Consider the following 17818-nt stretch of genomic DNA (forward strand, 5'->3'; position numbering starts at 1 on the left):
AATACCTAAAAGCATCAATAAAAATGTTCAGTGTAATTGATAATTTACCTCATTTTGGTGCGTGCAATCTTTTTTGTGCTTAGAAAGGTATCGTGATGCCAACTTAGTATGCTGATGTCAAACTCATACACTGTGAAAAACAATTTGTTGAGTCAACTTAAAATAATTTGTAACCTGGCTGCCTTAAAATTTGAAGTTCAGTCAACTCAAAAAAAGTTTATTCAACTTGAAATGTTAAATTATAAATGACAACTTAGATATTTGATTTGAATCAACTTATAATTTTAAGGCAGCTGGGTTACTTACCCATCTGTTAAGTTTAGCAAACACAAATATCTAAGTTGTTACTTAGTACAACTTAACATTTCAAGTTGAATAAACTTATTTTAGTTGACTGAACTTAAAATTTTAAGGCAGCAGGGTAACAAATTATTTTAAGCTGACTCAACAAATTGTGTTTTTTATTTTTTACAGTGTAGAGTGTTTTCACCACACGTCATCAATTGGCCATACTGGTAGCACTGAACGTAAACAATACCACTGAACCGAACTAAACATATTTAGCTGATTATTGCTGCTGAAAATTATCCATTATTGTCATTTTGGGCTGTACTAATTGCTTGGACCCGGGATAAACATTTAGAGTACTATAGACCGCCAAAAGTTATAACAAATCAAGCATAAGAGTGCAATAAACTGTCTAAGGAACAAAAGGCGTTTGTGGTTGGCCAAACTGAACCAGGATTTCCAGAGCAAGAAGTTTGTTCTTATCATTTCCAGTCAGGTAGGTGAAATATTAGGCTAATATCTTAATTAGCACTGCTCATACATGTCTTTACAACCTATTAACTTCAATTTGTCAAAATGTTGCACCCATTTTCAGCTTACTAGTTCATTCTGTATGGGCTTGTTAAGTGATGACATGATGCGTCCAACAAACTCACCAACGAATGCTGTTTCCGGGCCAAACCCCAACTTGAGAACACTATCTCAGCAGCTGTTTATGAGCACTGTTTATTCATATTAAACATTTAAGCTAAACGTTTTAAAATTTACGGTGTACACTATACAGTAGTGTCCCAAAAACAAATAATTTAAATTTTTATTTATCTATATTTACATTTTAATTGCCTGGCTATCTAGGATTTCAGTATGGAGTTAAAGGGTAGGATAATTTTTTGGTAGTATTATATCACATTGTGAGCGTATAAGAAGTACTGTTGGTTGTTTTCTCGTGTCATCTGATACAGTTTGGACCCGGAAGTCACAGAAGAGGTGACGCTTCGTCAGACTTAACACGTTTTTTCCATGGTTTAGGCAGCATAAATTAGCAGAACAACGTATTCAGTAGTACATTAAGCATGCAACCCATGCTGTTGTTTACATTCGAGTATCGCCAATATGGCGTGCATCCTGGTTACTGACCAAATCGTGACACAAGCCTAACCCCTCTATTGAGGCTACTGCCGCCTATTTTGAGTGTTCTAAATCAGTCACTTTTGAGGTTCCTTAACAGGCAGCTCTCAGTAAACAACTTTGTATTCATTTCCAAAGATAGTCTTTTAGACTTTAATTAAAACAATGTTTTCACTCAGGTCCTGTAACTCTACAGCAGCCACATTCTTTCTTATTATGAACTGAAACACGTTATGTTGACAGAGAAAGCAAAAGAAAAAACGGCCCATATTTAGTAGTGCTCAATTACTAATTATAGAACCGTGTTAATTAGCTGACAGAGTGTGATGGTCAAAATAAACAGTACTATTTTCCCCTATTCCTCCATTTCTCCAGTAACCTGGAAACTCGAGTCATTCTCCAGCAAAACCATAGTGTGGGAGGTGAGGTGACAGACGGGGCGTTGTTATTTTAAGACACGTTGGCTTGTCTTGACTTATTACCTTCATTACGAATGCCCGAAGGTATCATGCCATTTCTGCTTTCGTAGAAAAAGGAGTGTCCAAGTGAATCTTTCAGATAATTAGTTCAGAAGCATGTAAACATGTCTAAGCTTCCTCATATATGTTTAATGAGACCCATAATCACTAAATATCTGCCACATTCAATTAAACCTGTTTAGTGAGTCATGCTGCATAGCATTCTCTAAAGTGAAGGTGTGTGAAAGGCCTCTCGTGACAGCATCATTATTTTTTATGGCAGCTTTGGATGCTTTCTAAGAAAACACCCTCAGTTGTAAATCAAAAATGAAGATGTGCGGCAAAAGGTATTTGCTTGTCGGAACTAAAACTCAAAGTTTGGGACTAAAAGAGTCATCACTGAAGTGACTGTTAATCAGAGGTGATTTAATTATAGCATGTTTCAAATGGTGGAAGGAAATGTTTTCTTACACACTATCATATGATGGCTGACAATGCACTTCCTGTTTGAGATAGCACTGTGTGCTTTGACCGGTGTTGATATTTAAGGTGTCATAAACATTCTTGGTGCACATTTGGGTGTAGGTGAATAATTAAATAATTAACTAATAAATCTCGCTATAAATATGATTGAAGTAAACACAAAAGTTTTATACGGTATTACTCCCCCTAGTGGCAAGCGACCATCATGCATCATGCAGGTCAGAGGCTTGTATTTGTGATATAAACTACATGCAATGCATAGATAGTGAAATGTTCTTTTCCGCTTCTTACATACAGATTAACCATGCAAATATTTATAGGTTATAGTTGCACAGTTAAATGCATAAATGTTAAGTCAGTGCAGCATTTTACTGCATTCACTCAAGTGCTGAATTACTAATAAGGGCATCACTGCAATGCGAGGAACTTTGCAGTAGTGCTGTCTTACGAATACGTGCTAGACATATTTGTGCTTCTTTTCATCCAGTGTGGTTTACCGCATCACAGTGTGTTTGAGAGATGTAGTTTCTGAGAAACATTAACAGTTCAAATCTCACCATCACAGAGAAAGAGTGATAGAGAGTGGGTGGGTTGTGGAGAGAAAGAAAGAGAGATTCACACTGTGTAGAAGCTAAAAGGTATATAATGCAGAAGATGTTCTTTTTTGGGAAGAAAATTATAGAAATTAATACTTTTATTTAGCAATTTAATACTTTTATTTTTTTTTTACTTTTATTTAAATTGATCAAAAGTGATGATAAAGAAATGCATGTATGTTGTATGTTACAAAGATTTCGGTTTCAGATAAATGCTCTTCTGAACTTTCTATTCATATTCTACTCAGCTGTTTCCGACATAATAATAAAAATAATAAATGTTTTTTTGAGAGGCAAATCAGAATATTAGAATGATTTCCGAAGGATCATGTGACTGGAGTAAAGATGCTAAAAATTCAGCTCTGAAATCACAAAAATAAATTACATTTTAAAATATATTAAAATAGAAAACAGTTATTTTAAATAGTAAAAATATTTCAAAATTTTACTCTTTTTGCTGTACTTTGGATCAAATAAATGCAGGCTTGGTGAGCAGAAGAAAGACATTAAAACTCTTACTGTTAGTGTAATTTTATTATTAACAAATATTTTATTTATTTATTTATTAATTAAATATTGACATTTGTGAATTATTGAAATAATTTGGGGTATGACAAGGCAGTTTTGTACAGTGTTTCACTGTATAATCTTAAGTGGAATATCTGTACTTAAGATTAATTTGTCACAGGACATGGTGAAAACTGAATGGAAATCAAGTTGTAGAACACTATCATCAATTATGGAGTTTATGCCATCATTAAAGCAAAACTCCAATGTGCATTTTACATTTTTACTTAAAACTGCTGACAGCCTATAAGTACAATATAGTACAACAACGTTTATTAAATTAGAAAAATGCAAAGCAGAAGCATTACCAAAATGTCATCCCTTTGTATAAAATCCTAACCTCAAGCAAATATTTAGACACCTGCTTATTTCTTTACCATGCATGTACTGACATCTCCTGGTTAAACTAAGAATCACGTCAGCTGGTCTATTTTAAATCTAAAATACGCCGATTCTGTCAGTTATATAGATGTTTATGTTGATATATAACACATATGAACGTCTATAATACTTTTAGACCTAAAATAAATATATGATTGGAAATAAAAATAAATATACCTAAAAAAGGGCGGGGTTTCGTGGTATCTGACCAATAGCAAACTACAACTCGACCAGTCTTCCTTATACGTCATCTGACTCCTCCCACTAATGGCAATGCGAGAGTTTTGATCAGACTCAGTTTGTTTTTTCTGGTTAATCTTATTTGATTCGTTTTATAAATTGTCATATTTTTGTTTCTGGATATAATCATCATAAAATGGACGCTGTAAGGTATGAACAGACATGTGTATGTTTTATTTCCTAGATGTTGACAGTACGTGTTGCTCAATACCTGTGGCGAGGAAGTAAAGCAACAGGATTTTCATTCATATTTTGAAAATATTATAGATTAGACAGACATGACATGACTGGGCAAAAACGAAGTACTGTGTATTAATGCTTTTCCATGGAGCACGTGAAACTAGTTGTCATATCAAACCAACGCCCATAAGAACTAAGTTGAGTAATATGACAACAATACATTTATTCTTTTCTTTTCCTCCTCAGAAATATGTTTCGTTCGTGGTCATCCGATGCCAGACTTGATGGTAAAACTGTTATAATTACTGGAGCCAATACTGGAATTGGCAAAGAGACAGCCATTGACCTGGCAAAGAGAGGTGGGCAGCTTTATTTCTGAAAAGTTTTATATTAATATATTGTAAAAATGATGTCTGTCTTACTGATGTCTTGTGTTTAGGAGCCCGTATTATTATGGCATGCAGAGATATGGAGAAAGCCGACTCAGCCTTGAAGGAAGTTAGGGATGCTTCAGGAAACCAGGATGTTGTTATCAGCAGGCTTGACCTGGCAGATTCCACATCTATCAGGGAATTTGCAGAGAACATCAATAAAGGTAAGATCACTAGTAGTTAACCTTTATATAAAGTTCCTTTATAAATGTCTTCCTTATACAGTCATGTTAAAAAGTTAGGACACCCTATTGAATTCCATGGTTTTCTGTATCAGGACATCATTTAAAAAAAAAAAAAGGTGCTTGGCTGGTCTTATTTTGAAAATAAAACCTCAGATGAACAACAACACATGACAAATTGCACCGTGTCATTATTCACTGAACAAAAATAAAGCCAAAATAGAAAAGCCATGTGTGACAAAGTTAGGACACCCTTACTGTTAACATTGGAATTAAGAGGGTAAATAACAGTCAAGCACTGCTAATCAAATACCTTTGATGAACTGATCATCAGCAAGTCTGAGCGCCTCTATAAAAGCATAAGCTTTGGCAGTTTGCTGGTCTGAAGCCTTCAGGTGTGGGTTAACACAATGCCAAGGAGGTAAGACATCAGCAATCATCTTAGAGAAGCAATTGTTGCTGCCATCCATCTGAGAAGAGTAATACAGCCATTTCCAAACAATTTGAAGTTTATTCACAAGTGGAAGACATTTAAAACAGACACCTCTCCTTCCAGGAGTGGACGTCCCAGAAAATTCACCCCAAGATCAGACCGTGCAAAGCTCAGAGAAATGGCAGACAACCCAAAAACTACACCTCAGACTCTACAGGCCTCAGCTAACATGTTAAATGATAAAGTTCATGACAATGGCATTAGAAAAATATGGGACGAAAATGGCATGTTTGGAAGGCTTGGCAGAAGAAAGCTTCATTGCAGCATTGCAGCACAGTTTAGGTCTGCAAAGTTGCATCTGAACAAAACACAAGTCTTCTAGAATAATGTCCTTTGAACAGACGAGTCCGAAGTGGAGATGTTTGGCCATAATGCACAGCCCCAAGTTTGGTGAAAACCTAAAGAGCATATCAGCACAAACACCTCATACCAAAAGACAAGCATGCTGGAGGAGGGCTGATCATTTTGGGCTTGTTTTGTAGCCACAGGACCTGAGCACCTCACAGTCATTGAGTTATCCATGAACTCCTCTGTATATCAAAGTATTGTAGAGTCAAATGCGAGGGCATCTGTCCGACATCTAAAGTTGGGCCAAAATTGGGTCATGCAACAGGACAATGATCCCAAGCACACCAGCAAATCTACAACAGAATGGCTGAAAAGAAAAGAATCAAGGTGTAGCAATAGCCCAGTCCATGTCTAGAGCTCATCCTGACTCAAATGCTGTGGTGAGAGCTGTGCTTATGCAAATGCCTATAAACCTCAATAAACTGGAGCAACGCTGAAAAGAAGAGTGGTCCAAATTCCTCCAGAGCGATGTGAGAGACTGATCAAGTCACACAGAAAATGAATGCTTCAAGTTATTGCTGCTAAAAGTGGATCTACAGGCTCATAGGGTGTCCTAACATTGTCACACATGGCCTTTCCATATTGGCTTTATTATTATTAAATAAATAATGACACAGTGTGATATGACATGTGATGATATTTACCTGAGGATTTATTTTCTAAATTTTAAGACCTGCCAAGGACCAGATAATTTTTTATTATGTCCTGATACAGAAAACCATGAAATTCAAAAGGGTGTCCTAACTTTTTCACATGACTGTATATCTGGGTTGTTTTTCAGAGGAAAAACAAGTTAACATCTTAATCAATAACGCTGGCGTGATGGTTTGTCCTTATGGAAAGACAGCAGATGGCTTTGAAATGCAAATAGGGGTAAATCACATGGGTAAGCTTACATACTTTGGACACCATTTTTAATCCTAAAATAAAATAAAGGGAGACATCAACACTGATCTTCTTTTTGCAGGTCACTTCCTGTTAACGTATCTGTTATTGGATTTGATTAAAAGATCAACGCCTGCTAGGATCATTAATGTCTCGTCCATGGCACATAAATGGGGGACCATCAACCTAGAGGACATCAACAGTGAGAAGAACTATGATAAGCAGAAAGCTTATAGTCAGAGCAAGCTGGCAAACGTTCTGTTCACTCGCTCACTGGCCAAAAGACTAGAAGGTGGGTCTTTTTAAAATGATTTCAATGTTTTAATTTATTTTAATATTATTTATTTTATGAAATAATTTAATATTATTTATTTATTTTTTGTATTTTTGGCATTTATTTATTTTATTATTTTAATTTAATTTAATTACTGTATTAGTGTTAGATTTATTTATTTTTTTTTTTTTTCAGTGAAATTCAGTTGAATCAATTGTTGATGGTCAATAAAATATCTAAACCAGAGGTGCCCAAACTTTTTCTATAATGGCCCAAGAGCAAACTTGATTGAGCGCTATATTATATTAAAATTTACAATAAAAAAACGAAATTAACTTTAATTCAATATTATATATTGTATATATATATTATATATATATATATATATATATATATATATATATATAATTTATAATTTAAAAAAAAAATATTATTATTATTTTTTTTCCCCAGGTTGTGCATTTGCACTTCAAGTTACTGTGTTTCCGATACTAAATTATTCCCAATAATCTAATGATGCAAGCACTATTTTTATTTATTTATTTGTATTTTTGGTAATTATTTATTTTATTATACTAATTTAATTCAGTTACCTTATTAATGTCTGATTATTTTATTTGCTTCATTTAGTGTTTTTATTTTTTAATTTTTTACATTTAATTATTGTTTTGTTTTTTTTTGTTTTTAATTTCGGTCAAATTTAGTTTAATCTATTTTTAATGGTCAATAAAATATCTAAACCAGAGGTGCCCAAACATTTTACTATGATGGCCCAAAAATCAAATTTGTTTGAGGGCTGTTGGCCTAAAAGTAAATATAGCATTATAATAGCAATATCATTAAAATTTACATTTAAAAAATGTAATTCACTTATATTATTTACATTTCAATGCAAAAAGTAAATAAATAAATAAAATAAAAATACGAAATTAACTTAGCTTTAATTCAAGTAACATTATACATACATATATATATATATATATATATATAATTTTTAAAAAATTATTATTGTTATTTTTTTTCCCCAGGTTGTGCATTTGCACTTCAAGTTACTGTGTATCAATAATAAAACCGATGCTAAGTTATTCCCAATAATCTAATGATGCAAGCACTATTTTTATTTATTTATTTGTATTTTTGGTAATTATTTATTTTATTATACTAATTTAATTCAGTTACTTTATTAGTGTCTGATTATTATATGTGCTTTATTTAGTGTTTATATATTTTTTATGAACTAAAATAGTTTTATAGGATATATAAAATGCTAGCTGACACATGAAACGTATTAATTGTTTGTGGCATTTTTGCCTCTTGCCCTGGATTTCTGATCATGTCTTGGGTTGTGCATTTGCACTTCAAGTAATTCTATTCTAATAAAGTAACTGATGCTAAAATAATCCTTCTTTTCTGGTCTTTGTGTGGCATCTCAGATACTGGAGTAACAGCGTATGCTTTACATCCTGGAGTGGTTCAGACTGAACTGTGGAGGCACTTGAATAAAGCTCAACAAGCCGTTATGTGGATGGCAAAGCCTTTCACCAAAACATCTGTGCAGGGAGCTCGGACCACCATCTACTGCGCCGTGGCCCCTGAACTGGAGAAAGAGAGTGGCAAATATTACAGGTCAGTGGATTTTCATCTCAATCCCAGCAGTCTGTCTTAAAGGCATAGTTCACCCAAAAATGAAAATTCTGTCATCATCTACAGAACACAAATTAAGATATTTTTGATGAAAGCTTAGAGCTTTCTGACCCTGCGTAGACAGCAACGCACCTGACATGTTGAAGTCCCATAAAGGTAGAAAGGACATCACTAAAATAGTCCATGTGACATCAGTGGTTCAACCGTAATTGTTATGAAGCTATAATGCTTTTTGTGCACAACGAAAAAGACTAACAACTTTGTCCAACAATTTCTTCTCTTCCATGTCAGTTGCAATGACCCAGTCTCTATCTACACAACGTACACCGTAAATATACTCAGGTCCAATAGGTCATGCTCTGTTGTCTTTCAGTTGCATATTATTATCATACAGCATTCAGTTACTGCTGATAAACTTCTATGTATGACATCATGGTGTTTCATAACACAATCTGCAACAGTTCAGCCATGTTTTAATTTGTCCACACAGTGACTGCGCACCTGCAAAATGCTCCCAGGCTGCAATGGATGATGAGATGGCCCAGCGCCTCTGGGAACTCAGCTGTAAGATGCTCAGCATCACATGGGAGTGAAAACACATCCTGATCTTCCTGATGACTCCTAAAGAAGTTTTACTGCAGTCTGCCTGAGATTGGCCCATCCACTGTCAAAATAGAGAAATACTAATAGTTAATATTAAACACACTAGCAGAAAAGATCACTAATTATTACCAGATATGATAGGCTTTTATACAAGATGTGAAATTTAAACATGTGTTTTGTAGATTCTGGTCTCAGGTTGCTTAAGTCAGTTAACTTTCTAAATAACACAGGCACATATTTATGCACTAAATGATGTAAGATGTAAATGCCAGAATCAGGTGGTTGAAAAAATTGCACTATGAGTATATGTGAATATTTTTGAATACATTTATATTTTTGATCCTGGTGTTAAATTTTGAGTTTTATATGACCCAAGAAAATAAATAAAAACTAATGAATATTGTAATATATATTTGTTTATATGTATATATATATATGTGTGTGTGTGTGTATATCGTTTATATATATATATTTTTTATTAAGATTATTCAATTTATTTAAAAAAAAAAATTAAACGTAAGGAAAATGAAGAAACGTAAAATAAATTGGAAATAAACAGTCAAGTAAAGTAAAAAACAATATGATACAATAATAAAAGATCACTAAATATAACAAAATATGATAGGCTTTTATACATGATGTGAAATTCAAACATATATTTTGTATTTTACATATTTATGCACTACATGATATAAGACGTAAATGACAGAATCAGGCGGTTGAAAAAATGCAGAAAAAAATTAATAAATATAAAATGTATCTTATTATTATTATTGCATTATTTTTATTTAAAATTATTTTATTTATTTAATTATTTTTTTTGCATTTTACATAGGTATTTATTTATTTTTGGATATTGCACTTTACATAGTGTTTGTCCAAAGGAAAAGAAAAATAATCTTGAATTTTTTTTTTTTTTTTGAATATTCAATTAGGCTATGTTTTTTTTTTTTAATATGATAGACTTCATTGGAAACCAACTGGAAACATGAAGGTACATGTACAGTACATTGGAAATAAGTAGTCAAATACAATTCAAAAACAATACGATGCAATACAATAAAAAACATGAAAAGATGCCAGCACTGCAACTCATCTCTGCTCTCTCTCAGTCTCGGTCGCCATGACAATCTCTCATCTCTGCTCTCACCCTGACCCAGTCACCATGACAACCTCTAATCAGCTCTGCCTCCCTCTTTCGACCCGATCACCATGACAACCACAAATGGCAGTTCTGCTTCCCCTGACCCAGTCACCATGACGACCTTCAACTGCAGCTTTTCTGTCCTTGTGACCCGTCACCATGACAACAACTCATTGCCAAATATGGTGTGATGCAGGAAAACATACAAAAAAGGTCACTAGCCCCATCTAGTGGACAACAGAAATTGCCTCAGAATAAAAACTAAATCTACTGTTAAATTCAGACATGACAGGGATGTTTTTGGACATGTTCCAAGTAGGCTACTCTTTCATAATGTAAAATGTAAGAGCAGTATCAGTTGTGTGGTAATAATTTGAGGCCCTCAATTATCTCCTATTGGCAAATCACAAGCTCTAAGAGAGTTGAAGCCATTTTTGTTGGGGTAATTAACCACAGAAGTAATTGAAAAGCATGAATGGAGCCTTGTGTTCAGTAATGAACTTGCATGTCATTCTCTCCTCACATCCTTCTGTCCTGATGGAGCAAAATAAGCAGAAATCGCGACGTAAGTCCTGTTTCCTTTTTTATAACATATAGCCTTTAAGCTGTAGTTTATTGTGTTTTTAGGGACGCTATCTTGTTATTTATTGACTTATGAAAAATAAAGTTTCCAATCAGAACCAAAAAGATTTTATGGTCTGATGCCATAGAAAAATCGTACATTTTTGACATTTCTTTGTTCTCCTTTTTCCCTTAAATATTGTACACTGTTTAAATAATAAATAAATAATTAAATAAATAAATGTTTCTTGAACAGCAAATGGTCATATTAGAATGATTTCTGAAGGATCATGTGACACTGAAGACTGGAGTAATGATGCTCAAAATGTAGTTTTGATCACAGGAATAAATTATATTTTAAAATATATTAAAACAGAAAACAGTTACTTTAAATATAAAAAAATATTTGACTGTTTTTTCTGCACTTTTTATCAATTAATGTAGGCTTGATGAGAAGAGACTTATTTAAAAAAAAAAAAAATCTTTTATCTTTTATTTAATCTTAAATTAAATTAATTAAATACGATGAAAATATTGTCTATTATCCAAGGGTAATACACAATATTGCTGCAACATGCTAAAAAATTATTTTATTACGCATAACTCAATAATGCGTGCATCAGGCTTAATTTAAGCATACTTTTCCTAATACAGAAAGACTAGGAGTAATTTTCGTTTGTGCTTATTTTGTCAGTCTAAACATAATTTGCTGTATGTGCCCGTGAGCGGTCGCTCTCGTGTTCCCTGTAGATTTTCACGCAAAAATGCGTCAGGATATCCAAATACCCCGCATGCATTATGAAGCTCTTTCTAAATCAACGTTTAACTAGTTTATATACCTAGTTTAAACTATTTATAGCGCTAGTTTAAAGAGAGAACGTGAGGTTTTGATTAATCTAAGTTATTTAGCACAGCTTCCCCCCTCTAAACTTTTTTTAATCTTTCCAAAATGCCGGTGAACATGGCTGGATGCACCACAGACTGCGTGGAGAAGCCGATCTCCATCTGCTTCCAGAAGTTCGGCCGCTTTGTGGGAACTTACCCGTGGTGGTTCTTCATCTCTCCTCTGTTCATCTCCGCGGTGTTGGGCAGTGGGTTTTATTTCTTAGAAGATCGTGAGGCCAATGACATCGAGGATCAGTTCACACCTGTGAACGGTCCTGCCAAGCTGGAGAGGCAGTTCGTGCAGCAAAACTTCCCGCAGAACGACTCGGTGTTCTCCAACCAAAGACTCTACACGGATGGCGTTTACGCGTCCTTCATTGCGGTATCAAGATCCTCCAACATCCTCACAGACGCTGCCTTTCAGGAGATAGTCACTTTAGACAGAAAGGTGAAGGAGTTAAATGTGTCCATGGGTCACGAGGTGCTCACTTTTGAGGGACTTTGCGCAAGACGATACAAGAAGTGCATCCCTAATAAGATACTGGATATTCACAAATATTATGGGGATAATTTAGAAACGACCGAACTTACCTTTCCCTTCTTTCGTTTTGGATTCTCATACATTTTCTTGGGATATTCGGTTGGTGGAGTGAATATAAACTCTTCTGTTATTAAAAGTGCAAAAGCTGTGCGCCTGTTTTATTTTCTTAAGGAGGATAATCGCTCCAGAACCGACTTATGGCTGAATGAATTCCTTAAGGTTTTTCCCTCCAATTTATCACTAAATTTCATTAAGGTAGGTCTTATTTATGTACTGCTTAAGTACTTTATTGATGACAAAGGGGCTTGTTGTCACAATTAAGGTCTCTAGTAAAAAACAATTTGTTGAGTCAACTTAAAATAATTTGTAACCTGGCTGCCTTAAAATTTTAAGTTCAGTCAACTCAAAATAAGTTTATTCAACTTGAAATGTTAAATTATACTAAGTGGCAACTTAGATATTTGAGTTGAATCAACTTAAAATTTTAAGGCAGCTGGGTTACTTGCCCATCTGTTAAGTTTAGCAAACACAAATATCTAAGTTGTTACTTAGTACAACTTAACATTTCAAGTTGAATAAACTTATTTTAGTTGACTGAACTTAAAATTTTAAGGCAGCAGGGTAACAAATTATTTAAGCTGACTCAACAAATTGTGTTTTTTATTTTTTACAGTGTACTGTATATAACGTTTTGAGTCAAAAGTTAGCTTTTTTAATGTCGTTTTCAAATGTTTTGGTTTTACAAGTGACTTTAGTATGTACTATAGGGTCTGTTTTTTCTTCTTCACAAAACGCCATGTTGGAATGGGTTGTGGCATATTTAAATGTTGTTATTTTATCATTTTATTTTTTAATTCAATAAAGTATGTTTAAAATATACAAAAAAATAAAAAGCACACATTATATGTCCTGTAGTAGGCTATTCACTGGCAGATTTTCGTTGTGACAACATGCTATTGATCAACATTAGCTAAATGAATTATAATTTCTTTTTCCTGGGCAATATTGGTGGAAATGTTTATGTTTGATTTATTTATCCTTTTCATACTGAAGCTGTTGTTTAAAATTAATTTAATTACTATAAGAAATGTTCTTGTAACTATTCTTAGGAGCTAAATCTGAAATGATGTCAATATTATTTGCACCCTCAGGTGACCCATTCCACATCTTTGTCAAGGCAGGTGGAATTTGAGGCGAATACAAAGGATGTGATTCCTCTCTTCTCTATCACATATGTCATTGCCATTGCATTCTCTATTCTCTCTTGTTTGAGGTATGTTAACTCGAAAAGTTAGGCACACTTTATTTATTTATTTATTTTTTTTGTCCAGGCAATATTTTAATTGTTTTAAAAGTTTAAAGAAATGTTTGAGCAGCGATGGGAAAGTAGGATAATTTGATTGGATCTTCGAATCTTGCTCAGCAAAATGAACAAATCTTAAATCATTTGAGAAGATTTAAATTAAAATGTAGTGTTTTTTTTAAAAAAAACAATATCCGCATATGCAATCTTTAATTATATTCCAAATTTGTAAATTTGCATCTTCTCGTCCTAGTCTTTCGACGTTCATTTTTCACATTAAGGTCTCTGTATAGGAAACAGAAATGATTTGTTTAACCCCCAAATTCCCAGTTGCATTCAAAATAATTGGATGATACTAAATACACTGAAAACTGAAAGATAGTACTTTTAACAATATCTATTTTGTCTTTTTTCAGGTTTGACTGTGTTAGAAACAAAGTATGGGTTGCTGCATTTGGGGTGTTTTCTGCTGGACTGGCTGTTCTGTCCTCGTTTGGGATGATGTTACACATTGGTGTCCCGTTTGTCATGACAGTTGCTAATTCTCCATTCCTGATATTAGGTAAAGCATAACTACAGTTGAGGTCAAAAGTTTATATACACCTTGCAGAATTTTAATTATTTGTGATGTGATGTGTGATTTTCAGGTACGTCTTTTCACACTGAGGACAACTGAGGGACTCATATGCAACTATTACTATGAAAACGAAGTATTAAGAGTGAAAACTTTTTGAATTTAAAGATCAGAGTAAATTGAACTTATTTTGTCTTTTGGGAAACATGTAAGTATCTTCTGTAGCTTCTGAAGGGCAGTACTAAATGAAAAAAATATGATATTTTGGCAAAATAAGAAAAATGTACACATCTTCATTCTGTTCAAAAGTTTTCATCCCTGGCTCTTAATGCATCGTTTTTCCTTCTTTAGCATCAGTGAGCATTTGAACCTTCTGTAATAGTTGCATATGAGTCCCTCAGTGTGAAAAGATCTCAGATTTATGCAGTCATTGTTGGAAAGGGTTCAAATACACAAAACTGCTGAAAAAGAAGGATTTTTCTTAAGAACAGCGGGCAGTTTAACTGTTCATGACAAACAAGGGACTCTTAAACAAAAAAAACACAGCTGTGGATCATTCAGGTAACAACACAGTATTAAGAATCAAGTGTATGTAAATTTTTAAACAAGGTCATTTTTATAAATTCAGCTATTAATTTCACTTGTGGACTATATGTAAACATCTTATATGTGAAATATCTTATTCAGCTCAGTACGAAATAAAAAATAACATGCATTGTGTATGATCCCTCTTATTTTGGTCAAAGAATTAACTTTTGCAGATTCTGCAAGGTGAACTTTGTGACCTCAACTGTATAAAATCAGCTTTGTACAGTTAATGCACGTTAACCGATTAAACAGTGATTTTTTTTTTTTTGTTTTAAATAGGGATCGGAGTGGACGACATGTTTATCCTCATTTCTTGCTGGCAGCAGACGAATGTTCACGATCGAGTGGAGACTCGCCTGTCTAATACATACAAAGAAGCGGCCATTTCCATCACCATCACCACGCTGACAGACGTTCTCGCTTTCTACATCGGCCTCATGACGCCCTTCCGCTCGGTCCGCTCCTTCTGCCTATACACCAGCACCTCCATCCTTTTCTGCTATATCTACAGCATCACATTTTTCGGCGCGTTTCTCGTTCTTAACGGACGGCGAGAGAACAGCAACAAGCATTGGCTGACCTGCAAGGAAGTACCGGAAGAGTGTCCAGTGGGTCAGTCGAAGTGGTACGAATTATGCTGCGTTGGAGGCGCGTATGACCCCCATACTGGCACAGAGGAGGTGCAACCAATGAATCACTTCTTTAAAAAATACTACGGCCCGTTTCTGACGAAATCATGGACGAAGGTTTTTGTGATCGTGTTGTACTGCATCTATTTGATTATTAGCATTTACGGGTGCTTCCAAATTCAAGAAGGAATCGATCTTCGCAATTTAGCAGCTGACGATTCGTACGTGGTGAAATACTACGATAACGAGAAGGCGTATTTCTCTGAATACGGACCGAACATCATGGTCGTCATCCGACGGGAGTTTCCATACTGGGATGAAAAGTACATGTCGGATCTTGAAACTTGCATTGAAGATTTTAAAAACTTATCTTTCATTGAAAAAGACATATTCACCTCCTGGATCAAATCGTACAAGTACTACGGATATCACACCAAACTCAATCTGAGCACCGAAGACATCTTCAAAGATAACCTAGACAGATTTCTGCGCTTTTACTCCGATTTCAAACAGGACGTCAATTTCACCAACAACTCCATCTATGCATCTCGCTTCTTCATACAGACCGTAAATATCTCGACCGCTTTGGATGAGATGAATATGTTGAATAAATTAAGAGAGACTGCACAAAAGTGCCCTGTTCCTTTACTAGTTTACCACCCCGCCTTTATCTACCATGATCAGTATGCAGTAATAGTTAGCAATACCATTCAAAACATTGCGGTTACGACAGCCGTAATGTTGCTTATCTCACTTCTCCTCATCCCAAATCCTCTGTGCTCCCTCTGGGTGACTTTTTCCATCGCATCTGTCATCGTCGGTGTCACTGGGTTCATGGCATTGTGGGACGTTAACTTAGACACCATCTCCATGATCATTCTAGTCGTCTGCATTGGTTTTTCTGTAGACTTCTCCGCTCATATATCTTACGCCTTTGTCTCGAATAAAAAACCTAGCGCAAATGAAAAGGCCGTCGAGGCCTTGTTTAATTTAGGATATCCTATTTTGCAAGGGGCTGTGTCTACGATTCTTGGGGTGGTGGTGTTGTCTGCTTCAAAGAACTATATCTTCAGAACTTTTTTTAAAATTATGTTCTTGGTGATCTTCTTTGGTCTCTTTCATGGCTTAACTTTTATCCCAGTTTTTCTGACTTTCTTTGACATTTGTAGTGGCACACCGGCTAAGAACAAGTCGGGCCCAGAAGAGCAGGCCATGAGGAACCACACCAATAACATTCAAGTGAACTCAAAGGATGGTGAGCTGAAAGAGCGGGAGATTTACGACAATCACAATTTTCAACCGGACAACCACCAAATTTGCCAGTCTCAGCCATGCTCTGCCATTTGGATGGTAACCGGCAATAACCATAACCATGTTCAAGATAACCACATGTGCGTGGCAAGCAGTATTCCAATGTTCAGAGTGGATTGTCAAACATATGAGGTGCACATGTATACACCATCAGATGATACCATGCTAAAAGTCAAATGTCAAGCAAAACAGTGCTTGGAAAGTCAAAATTGTGTTTTAGGAAACAGCAACCACATTCAAGATTCAAATGTGTGCACTCTCAACGGTTCTGATTTGTCCATTTTGTAAAATCCTTATGCTTTGATTTCTTCCAAGTATGTTCTGTTTGTATGTGTAACACTTTTTATATGTTTTAAATTAAATTTACAGATGTAAATCTAAATCAATACAAATGTAACATGGCATTTTTTACAAAAGGTACATCTGGGCCAATGATTTTAGGACTTTTTATGGGTTTCAGAACTTAGCCACCCAACAGCTGTAGCATTAACTCACCACAGACTGTAAAGAAATCTGTTTAAAAATGTTTCATTTATGTGTTCATTTAAGCTGTTCATAAAACCATTTGTACGTAAATTATCAGATTCAATTCAATGCAACAATTTAAGAATGGATTTATGAACAATTTGCACAGAAAATATTTAAATGTCTTATTGTTTCCTCTTGATATGTGAATATTTTTATTTAGTTACACTACCAGTCAAAAGTTTTTGAACAGTAAGATTTGTAATGTTTTTAAAGAAGTCTCTTCTGCTCACCAAGCCTGCTTTTATTTGATCCAAAGTATTTTTACTATTTAAAATGTATTCTGTTTGAATATATTTTCTGCTGAATTTTTATGATTACTCCAGTCACATGATCCTTCAGAACTCATTCTAATTTTTTGATTTGCTGCTTTAAAACATTATGTTGAAAACAGCTGAGTAGAATTTTTTTTTAGGTTTCTTTGATAAATAGAAAGTTCAGAACAGCATCTGAAATAGTCTTTATCATCATTTTTGATGAATTTAAAACATCCTTGCTAAATAAAAGTAGTAATTTCTATAATTTCTTCCTTGGTGAGCCGAAGCAACTTTTTAAAAAACATTACAAATCTTACTT

At 34.4% G+C, this 17818-nt stretch overlaps 3 protein-coding genes across 4 annotated transcripts in view; 2 read left to right on the forward strand and 1 right to left on the reverse strand.

The window, feature by feature from the left end:
- yme1l1a (YME1-like 1a) overlaps positions 1-17818 on the reverse strand; it is a 416634-nt gene that overhangs the window by 378104 nt on the left and 20712 nt on the right. The window lies entirely within an intron of this gene.
- Positions 4134-9575, forward strand: rdh12l (retinol dehydrogenase 12, like). The gene is made up of 7 exons (XM_051098379.1): positions 4134-4291; positions 4568-4680; positions 4761-4916; positions 6557-6661; positions 6743-6952; positions 8368-8560; positions 9069-9575. The coding sequence occupies exons 1-7, from the start codon at positions 4278-4280 to the stop codon at positions 9169-9171; spliced, it is 894 nt and encodes a 297-aa protein (XP_050954336.1). The 5' UTR covers positions 4134-4277; the 3' UTR covers positions 9172-9575.
- ptchd3a (patched domain containing 3a) lies at positions 10847-17005 on the forward strand. Of its 2 annotated transcripts, XM_051098369.1 has the most exons (5): positions 10847-10890; positions 11867-12567; positions 13464-13585; positions 14032-14177; positions 15057-17005. In XM_051098369.1, the coding sequence occupies exons 1-5, from the start codon at positions 10863-10865 to the stop codon at positions 17003-17005; spliced, it is 2946 nt and encodes a 981-aa protein (XP_050954326.1). In that variant the 5' UTR covers positions 10847-10862. The 2 variants fall into 2 exon arrangements, with proteins under 2 accessions (XP_050954326.1, XP_050954325.1); XM_051098368.1 differs by lacking the exon at positions 10847-10890 and having other exon boundaries at positions 11665-12567.

Source organism: Labeo rohita, chromosome 24 (assembly GCF_022985175.1).
Source record: "Labeo rohita strain BAU-BD-2019 chromosome 24, IGBB_LRoh.1.0, whole genome shotgun sequence".
Lineage (NCBI taxonomy): Eukaryota > Metazoa > Chordata > Actinopteri > Cypriniformes > Cyprinidae > Labeo > Labeo rohita.